At 37.3% G+C, this 10,450-nt stretch overlaps 1 protein-coding gene across 1 annotated transcript; it reads left to right on the top strand.

The window, feature by feature from the left end:
• LOC109224001 (D-3-phosphoglycerate dehydrogenase 1, chloroplastic-like) lies at positions 4,240-8,074 on the top strand. Its single transcript, XM_019388533.1, has 5 exons — positions 4,240-4,918; positions 6,015-6,391; positions 6,623-6,733; positions 6,815-6,910; positions 7,185-8,074. The coding sequence occupies exons 1-5, from the start codon at positions 4,375-4,377 to the stop codon at positions 7,854-7,856; spliced, it is 1,800 nt and encodes a 599-aa protein (XP_019244078.1). The 5' UTR covers positions 4,240-4,374; the 3' UTR covers positions 7,857-8,074.

Genomic DNA, 10,450 nt, shown 5'->3' on the forward strand with positions numbered 1-10,450 from the left:
CAATCCAGGTAACACTTGTGTGGTTAAAGTTGGAGAGAGAGATGCAAATGGTAAGCTTGTGTTTCTGTCATTCTATGTCTGTTTTGATGCTTTGAAAAAAGCATTTATGTCTGGTTGTAGAAGGTGTATTGGTATGGATGGTTGTTTTCTAAAGGGAGTATGTAAAGGACAATTATTGGTGGTTGTGTGTAAAGATGGCAATAATCAAATGTTGCCCATTGCCTGGGCTGTTGTGGAGTATGAAAATGCAACTACATGGTCATGGTTTGTGAAGTGTGTGCAATATGATCTTCAGCTAGGTGATGGCATAAATCTGACACAAATTTCTGATATGCAAAAGGTTATTTCTATTCTATAACTAATTCTGTAATTCCTTATCATCTCCTTTTAATTATTTGTTGACAATTCATTTTCTTGTAGGGACTGCAGTGTGCTATAAGAGAGCTTCTACCAATGGTTGAACATAGGATATGTGCCAGACACTTGTCAAAAAACTAGAGGGGTATTGAGAGAAGAAATGCATTTTGGAGGTGTGCAAATTCCACATATGAAGCTGAATTGAAGAAGAATCCGGATGAACTTAACATGTTAGGTAGTAATATTGTTGAGGATCTGTTGTACTATAATAAAGAAAGGTGGTGTAGGGTTTATTTCTCAGAGTTTAGTAAGTGTGATGTGGTAGACTACAATATGGCTGAGAGCTTCAATGCATGAATTTTAGCTGCAAGGCACAAAACAATAATTACTACGCTTGAAGAGATTAGATTGAAGATGATGAAGAGAATTGCTCAGCCAAGAGACTTCTCAAATACATGGATAACTGACATATCTCCTATGGCTTTGAAGAATTTACAAGAAAACATTTCAAAGTCAATGAAATGCACAATTCATTGGAATGGTGAATATGGTTATGAAATAGAGGAAGGCCCATATAAAAAGCACATTGTGAGTATGGATAATCTAAGTTGTAGCTGTAGAGCATGGCAGCTTAGAGGCATTCCTTGCCAACATGCCATTGCAGCAATGCATTTCAAGGAACTGGAGCCTATAAGGTATGTTTCTCAATGGTATACCAAAGAAACCTACCTCAAGACTTATTCAAACTTTATTCAACCAATGAATAGTATGGACATGTGGCCACACTCTGAAAATCCACCAGTAGCACCTCCTCAAATCAAGTCAATGCAGGGAGGCCAAAGAAACTAAAAAGGAAAGAAGCCACTGAATCAAGGAAAACAGGAAAGTTGAATAGGTGTGGAGGCCAAGTGACTTGTAGCTTGTGTAAAGCAAAGGGACACAATAAGAGAGGTTTTTCACATGTTGAAGCTTCAACATATGCTACTGCTTCATCAACTGCTGTTGCTGCTGCTTCATCAACTGTTGTTATTGCTGCTGCTGCATCTCTTCCATATGCTGGAAGAGGTAGAGGTAGAGGAAGGGGAAGTGCTCCACCTGTTGCTGCAGCTTCATCATCTTGTGCTTCAACAAGTATTTCTGGAAGAGGTAGGGGTAGGGGAAGTGCACCACCTGCAGGTTCATCAAGTATTCCATATGATGGTTCAACAGGTGCTTCTGGAAGAGGAAGGGCTAGAGGAAGGGGAAGTGAAATGGGTGCTAGAGGAAGAGGAAGAGGAAGCGGAAGGGGAACTGGTGGCATTGAGAGTTCAAGTGGCTTGGAGGGTTGGTTTAATTGTTCACAGGGGTCTGCTAACAATGCTCCTGAAAAGGGAAGGAATCCAACTAGTTCTGGCCCTTTTAAAAGGCCAATGATGGTAGGGTTTGGTATAATGGTTGCTGACAGTGGATACACTGCTTTCAATGTAAGTATTTAGTGTTGTTCTTCAATTTTTGTAGATAATCAAACTTAGGTTAACTAGCAATGCTCTTCTTTCTTGCAGCCTGACCTACCAAGTCAAAGGTTTGTGAATCTTGGAGCAAGAACAGTTACAAGTTAAGCAGATGTTACTGGAGACATTGGATATCAACCGAGAACAGGAGTGAAATGGAAAGGAAAAACAACAATAACCTCAAGGAGACTACAATAAATAAGGGGAGATAAAATAATTCAAACAAGGTCAAAGAGGGATGTTGCAGCAAAGAATGCAAGCCAGAACACAACATCTGGAATTTAGAACCTTTAACTACTTAGACTATGTATTATGCAGATTAGCGTGTTGCCTTTTGTTAATATTGTACCTGTCAATTGGCTTCTTTTTGTTCATACTGCGCTTGTTTTGTTGGCTACCTATTCTGCTTATAGCAGACTCAAATAATTTATGCAAATGATCTGTTTGGTATTGCTTTAGTTTATGTCGTTCATTGTTTTCTTGTAACAACGCACAGGCAGCAAATGATCTGTTTGGTATTGCTTTAGTTAATGTCGTCCATTGTTCTTATGTAACTACGCACAGGCAGCATATATGTACAAACTCCAGTTCCATTCATTGTTGTTCAACCAAAAATGGAGATTAACTCCTACAAACTACAAAGAACTGGAGATTAACTCCTTCGAACTACAGTTAATGTCACAAAAACTGGAGATTAACTCCAACAAACTACATAGAATTTGAACGATTACTACATAAACACATAATATATAATCAGACATAACAAAATACATAAGATGCCCTTCCTATTATAAAAATTCCAGCTGTGATTCATCTTCTCCTTTTGGTTCAACCCTTGATCGATCATCTGATGACCCTCTAACTCTTGCTCAACCTCCATCCATTGTTCATTCCTATCCCATGCTCAATTTCCACCAATTGAGCCGTTAATGATTCATAATTGGCTAATCCTTCTTCAATCTCCCTCAATTTGTTCACCAACAGTGGAAGGACAAACCTAGAACGCTCATCAATAGCATCATCCCTCCATCGAAAAAATTTACAAGACTTGGTATGAAATTTGAAGAGATATAAATTATTTCAAAGTAACCAGAATATAGGGACAATAACAATCCAATTGCCCAAATACTTACACCATAGTATGGACAGGACCAGAACCGTCTTCTAGGGTTCCTAGTCGACCAAGAAGTTTGCAATGGCAGCAAATCTCCATGCTTGCAACGCACCTTCAGATTCAACATTGGGTCATGCTCGTCCATACAAAGTTGATTCAAGTTGATTCCTGCCATTTCAAACACTGAAAAACGAAGAATTAGCCCAGACTAATTTTAATCGAGAACCCTAAAAATAATATGTAAAATATGACTAAGAAAATTAACGATTGAGGAGGAGAAGTTAATACTATACAAGAAGGCTGCAATGCAAAAAAAAAAAAAAAACTTTCGATTCACCAAAATCGAGCTTCAATGGCGGATGAAATTGGGTGTGGAAGAAGAGAAAGAATTTTAACCTAATGGAAGTATGTGACCGTTAAATAAAGGAATGGAAGTATAAATTATGTTATTCACGTGCTCACAAATCGTGCGGACACGCTGTGTGCCAGCTGAGCCATGAAGGTGTATTTTAATTCACTAAGAGTTTATACAGGGGGTTCATAGGACACCCGTATTTTTAAGGGGTGCAACTGACACTTTGGTACAACCCCAATGGGATAATTATGTATTATCCCTAAATATTATTGGTTGTCATTGTTTTATGATGTCACGTATCAGCAATATGAAGTAGAAACTTGTAGTATTACAAAGAAAAATTATGGTACGGACTAGAATTATTATATAAAAAAATATAGGATAAAAAATTATTTAATAATAATAAAAGGCAAGATAAGAGAAAAAGACAAGGTAACGACGCGACCACACCAAATTGTTGGTTACATAAACTGGCACTTTTTGTCGTTACGTAATGACGGATTTAACGATATGACACAATAAAATTTAAGCAACTATTAAAACGAACATTGTACTTAAAATAACAATACAATATATAACAACCATCCAAACAAGCTCTTATCTTATTTAAAAATAAAATTTTAGATAACAATGATAACACAAAAAAAGTAATTTTAGTCACAACATTTCATTATACATAAAAGTTGTATAAAAAAGTTAAAAGATTATAGTAATGGCAACATTTACAAGGAAATAGAAGAAGTATTTTCTTTTTCTCAATCAAAATGGATGACATAAACAGGGAGTAAATAAAGCCCCTAACCCTTTCTTCCATAAAGAAAAAAAGAAAAGAAACTTTTAACACTAACTAGATACCTCTGCTTTTCCTAGAGATACGCAAGCGCGTGTACACATCCCACTCACTTCTTTCATTCGCAATTTCCAACTCGTCACTCGTCACTCGCACTTATAAAACCTCTCCAAATCCCTCCCTTGCAACATCTCATTTTCCTACTCCTTCCGCCGCCACAATCTCCGCCGTGTCACCGAGTTACGTCGGAGATAGTAAGTCTACCACAATGGCGGCTTCCGCTTCTTCAACTATCCTTTTCTCTTCAAAATCATCACGCGCCTCTCTCTCATGGAAAAACCAGCTCGCTTCCACCTCCGCCTTTGGCATCTCCGGCGTTTCCCTCCGCCGCCGCCGCAGCAGCCACCGTCAGTTCGTCGTTTTCTCCATGGACGCCAAACCTACGGTTCTCGTCGCCGAGAAACTCGGGGAGGCAGGGCTGAACCTTCTAAAGGAATTCGCGAACGTGGATTGCTCATATAATTTGAGCCCCGAGGAGCTGTGCACTAAGATCTCGCTTTGTGATGCGTTGATTGTCCGGAGTGGAACGAAGGTGAGCCGTGAGATCTTTGAATCTTCCGGTGGACGGCTCAAAGTTGTTGGGCGTGCTGGTGTCGGGATTGATAACGTTGATCTTGCGGCGGCGACGGAGCATGGATGCCTAGTGGTTAATGCGCCCACTGCTAATACAGTTGCTGCTGCTGAGCATGGGATCGCTCTTCTCACCGCTATGGCTCGGAATATTGCTCAAGCTGATGCTTCCGTCAAAGCCGGTACGTACAACTCTTATAGAGGTGGATCTTTTTTAATTCAAAAAGTTAGTTTTCCTCTAAATGTATATAGTTTAAGCCGGAGTCAGTAGAGGCACTGTGAAACACTCAACCGGTCCCCTGTATCTCTTACGATGTTGAGTAGAAATGACATGCCCATGAATATAATTCTCTCTTTGTTTGGTTCTTGAATGTGAATAATATCTTATGAAAGTTGCGATGAAGTATGGTCTCGCAAAGCTGATCAGATCTATTTTAAGTTGATCTGAATGTGAAAATGTATGCATGTATTATGTATGGTAGTGTGTGTGGCAATTTCTTTGTGGTAAAGAACATTTTAAATTGTATTTACCTTCTGAGGAGGTGAACTTGTGATTTAAAGTCACTTGGTTTACCCTTCAAATATGTATGTATTTTAGAAATTTTTCTTAAATATGTATGTTTTAGAATTTTCCTTAAAATTTCTGGGTATATTTTTTTGTGTGTATTTTGAGTTGGAGAGGCTTATATGTGGGATTGGCCTCTGAGTTTCTCAATTCAATGATGGAAAGATTTGATGAGCACTCAATATGAATGAAAGAATAGATATATTTTGAAGAAACAATTACATCAATGATGGCTAACATATCCCCAGAGGGATGGTTGACTGATTCGTGCATAGGAGTAAGCAGTAATAAGATCCCCGATTCAAACCCAAGCTACAATCCTTGGTATTAGCTTGTCTGCTCTTGTATTAGTGATGAAGGTGCGTACAAGCCGACACCTTCATAAAAAAGATACATAAAAGGATAGTTGACAGCTAATTGGTTATTTAATCTGCTATCTGCACTAAAGCCACTTTTGTCTCCATCCATTCTTCCCTTTTTTATTATTTTAATGATAACCCTGAATATTTTTTAATCATAACCCTGATTACGGACCCCTCAATCCAATCTGTCTTTATGCAGCTTCCTTTTTCTTTTCCTGGACATTTATTTGTTTGGAATAGTTGTCTTAAAATTTTGTTTTCCATGGCTGCTAATAAGTTCCCCTGTCATACTTATTGCTTTTGCATTTAATGATGTACCTCTTAATTTTTTTATCATGATATGGTATCCAGGGAAATGGCTGAGGAACAAATATGTTGGTGTCTCCCTGGTAGGCAAAACACTTGCTGTGATGGGTTTTGGGAAGGTTGGATCAGAAGTTGCAAGGCGAGCTAAGGGGCTTGGCATGAATGTTATTGCTCATGACCCATATGCCCCTGCTGACCGTGCACGTGCTATTGGGGTGGAACTTGTGAGCTTTGATGAAGCCCTCGCATCTGCTGATTTCATCTCACTTCACATGCCCCTCACCCCTGCTACAAAGAAGGTCCTGAATGATGAAACTTTTGCAAAGATGAAAAAGGGTGTACGGATTGTGAATGTTGCTCGTGGGGGTGTGATTGATGAAGAAGCTTTGGTGAGGGCACTTGATGCAGGCATTGTGGCACAGGTCCTGGTTCCTTCATCTTTGAGACACCGGAAACATATGAATTAGTTTTTTGTTGAACTATTGCTGTCTCTGTATTTCCCTCAACCTTAATGTCTGTTGGAATATCAAGTGTTCAAAAGCCGTCTTTAGTTATCTTCCACCTTTGCTCTCCATTGCTGGATTTAGATTCTAGAATAGACTTTCTCCTTGAATGTCTTACGTAATTATACTAACATATAAATCCTGTCACAGGCAGCACTTGATGTTTTCACTGTGGAGCCGCCACCACAAGATAGCAAGTTGATTCAACATGAGAATGTGACTGCAACTCCACATCTTGGTGCTAGTACTATGGAAGCTCAGGTCTGTGCATGACACATTCATGTGTGTCACACTTTTCTTCTAGTTCACACATTTACTAATACTCTTAGAATGATTGTCCAGGAAGGCGTGGCAATTGAGGTAGCAGAAGCAGTTGTTGGCGCTTTGAAAGGGGAGCTCTCTGCTACAGCTGTCAATGCACCTATGGTTCCTGCTGAGGTAAGTTCATTCAATATTTACCAGTTATCACCCTCTATTATTCATAAACCAGAGGGGGGGAAAAGAAGGCTCGATATAGTACCTTTACTGAATTAGCCTGCCCATGTAGAACCTCTTTCATTTTTCTAATTAACCTGCAATCTGCTTTACTGTAGAGGAGTCCTTACCAACATGTACAAACATTATTTTCTTTTGAGGTGTAGTTGCTAGCGATTCATGGAATTTTGATAAAATAAATGTCTGAATTTTAATGTTTCCTAACTCTCTCATGCAGGTTCTATCAGAGCTGAAGCCTTATGTCGTGCTTGCCGAAAAACTTGGCAGACTTGCTGTCCAGCTAGTTGCAGGTGGAAGTGGTGTGAAATCAGTGAAAGTAACATATGGTTCAGCTAGAGCACCTGATGATCTCGACACGAGACTGCTTCGTGCCATGATAACTAAAGGCTTGATTGAGCCTATTTCCAGTGTTTTCATTAACCTGGTTAATGCAGATTTCACTGCTAAACAAAGGGGACTACGGATAGCTGAAGAACGAATTCTTCTAGATGGTTCACCAGAAAGTCCAGTTGAGTTCGTTCAGGTTCAGATTGCCAATGTGGAATCCAAGTTTGCCAGCGCTATATCTGATTCTGGAGAGATTAGAGTGGAGGGTAGAGTTAAGGATGGAGTCCCTCATTTGACAAAGGTTGGATCTTTTGAAGTGGATGTGAGCTTGGAAGGCAGTATCATTCTTTGCAGCCAGGTTGATCAGCCAGGAATGATTGGAAAAGTTGGTAGCGTCTTGGGAGAGGAGAACGTGAATGTCAGCTTCATGAGTGTTGGAAGAATTGCTCCAAGAAAGCAAGCTGTTATGGCTATTGGGGTGGATGAACAACCCAGCAAGGAGTCACTCAAGAGGATTGGGGAGATTCCTGCCATCCAGGAGTTTGTTTACCTAAAATTATAGGGTTGTACTATCATTTTCAGATTTTTTTGAAATCTCTTTGAAGCCAATTTTGGTGATTGTGTTGTTCACTAGTAGTATAGTGTAGGATAACAAACAATTCGGCTGTGCGATTAGAGGTATTTACTACGTTGAGTTATCAACTTTGACATTTTGTATTGGCCAAAGTCATCTAAGCCATATTCAATTGAACACTTCTAGTACTTAAAATTTTGTTCCTATTAAGTACTTTTCGGATAATCGACAAAGAAATAGAGTGTAATACCCTTGCCAATGATGTGGCAAAGTAGCCAATTACAAACATTTGGTATTTGGGTCCAAATAATACTTTTTTAAATGAATATGAAGGAAAAAAGAAAATGAAAACCGCTAATTCTAAACCCCACCCCCACCCATCGAAACCCCCCTTTCTTCTGCTCCCATCATCACCCTCCCCGCCGCCGACTTTGACCCAGATTTTTCTTTTTTTTCTGCTTGTCTTCTGCTTTATTAACTATTTTCCAATTTTAGATTTAATTTTTTGTTTTTTAACTATTATTTTCTAAAAGATGAGAGATAAGGGAGAGAGAAAAAGAGTGGTGGGTCTCCACTTTTTCCCGTGAACAAGGTGGTAGTGTTCAGATTTAAAGAAAAAGGAGGAGATGGTGGCGGCGGTAATAACAAATTTGAAGATAAAGCGAAGGTGGTAGTAGAAAAGGTAAGGTGATTGAAAAAAAGAAGAAAAGAAGAAGGGTGAATAATTGTAGTGGCGGCAGCGAAGATGGTGGATGGTGGAGAAGTTGGGGCAAAAGAAGAATAAAGAAAGATTTTCAAAAAAAAAAAAAAAAATATATAATTTTGGTCATTCTCAAAAATAATAATCGATAAAATTTCTCTCTCTAAATTTATATATATATATATATATATATATATATATATATATATATATATATATATATATATATATATATATATAGAGAGAGAGAGAGAGAAGAAATAAGATTTTTTTTTGAAAATAATAATAAATGGAAATTAACAAAGGATGGGAAAAAAGAAAATGAAAGGAAAAAAAGAGAGAAGTGAAAACAGGTCTAATGTTTAAGTTGTTCTAATAACTTATTTAGAGAAAAATAAAATAAGTAAAAAAAATAAAAGGTATATTATGTCAGTTATATTTAAAAAAAAGGTGAACGAATGTTTCCTGCATCAGTTATCTTTTATTATTGCATATAAAAAAAGAGAAAAATGTAAAATAAGAAAAGAGTTAAATGAAATTAGAAAAGTAGCAAGAAACAAAGAAAATATACGAAAGAAAAGAAAAAAGAGAAAAAAATAAATAAAAAAGGAGCCAAAATTAGGGGTGCTTATCGTGCGGATAATTACTCTTAACAGTTCAACTTATCGGTTATCGGATTATAAATATTGTAATCCGCTAGCCATTCAATAAGACAACGAGCGAATCAGTATCGGATTAACGATTATCGGACGGGTTATCAGCTAAACCAAATAAAAAATTATTAAACAATCCTAGTCTTGTGAATACCAAATGACCAAACTGCATAGAGCATTGGCTTTTATTATTTCAACTTACCATTCATAATTCTCAATACATTACTCAATGAAGACTTGTCATGAGTACACGAAACAATCTCTGCAACAAATTTTTGAATACTCAGTGAAGACTTGTCATAGAGGTTATGACTTTCTATAGAAGAAATCAACTACGTAACGAAGATACACATATTGTCATGCATAAGGAAGTAAAAGTGTAAATATAAAAATTCTTAACGAATTAACGGTTTATCAGATAAGAAAATTGAGTAATCCGCCCCCAAACCGTTAAGCCGTTAATTATAAAATCTCATTCCGTTCACCATCCATTACCCCGATAATCCGATACCAATAAGCCAATAAGCTATCGGTTCAGTTCAGTTAGCGGTTACGGTTCGGTTTTGAACAGCCTTAGCCAAAATTGAGTATGAAATCATATTATGGTGAAAAAAAAAATGAAAAAAAAAATATGATTAGGAAAAAAAACTAAATGAACAGAAAAGGAGAAAAAAAAAGCAAAAAAAAAGAAAACCAAGAAAAAAGAGGCAATTATACACAAAAGCTACAATGCATAAAAAGGATAATTAGTTTGATAAGTAGAAAAATAAAGATAGGCAAAAGGTAATTAATTTGATTTTTATGAGTAAACCTATAAAACTCCCATAAGAGAATATGAGCATTTCGTTGTTCTCCCGTAGTTCAAACATAATGTTAGTAATTGTTTCATCAGATATTTTGGGGTGTGAAGCAGCGCCAAACCAAGATAAGCCTGCCCATCTGTGACCAGGGAATTTTTTCCTGCATTGGATAAGTAATGCTGAATAAAGGGAGCTCCCTGTTGAATTAACTAAATTGAACTTAAGCTTTGACGATTGATCTTGCATCTCATGCATAAGAAATTATCTCCCACCAGCCCAAGTTTCTACTAAATTATTAAGAAAATTTTACTTCCTATAGCAAAGATATACACCCTATTTATTATAAACCAAAATTATTTTAAAATATTATTTTCTATAGCTACCTTTAATATTTTATAGCAAAATAAGTATTTAAAGGTATATACTACC

Source organism: Nicotiana attenuata, chromosome 3 (genome assembly GCF_001879085.1).
Source record: "Nicotiana attenuata strain UT chromosome 3, NIATTr2, whole genome shotgun sequence".
In the NCBI taxonomy this organism is placed as follows: Eukaryota; Viridiplantae; Streptophyta; class Magnoliopsida; order Solanales; family Solanaceae; genus Nicotiana; species Nicotiana attenuata.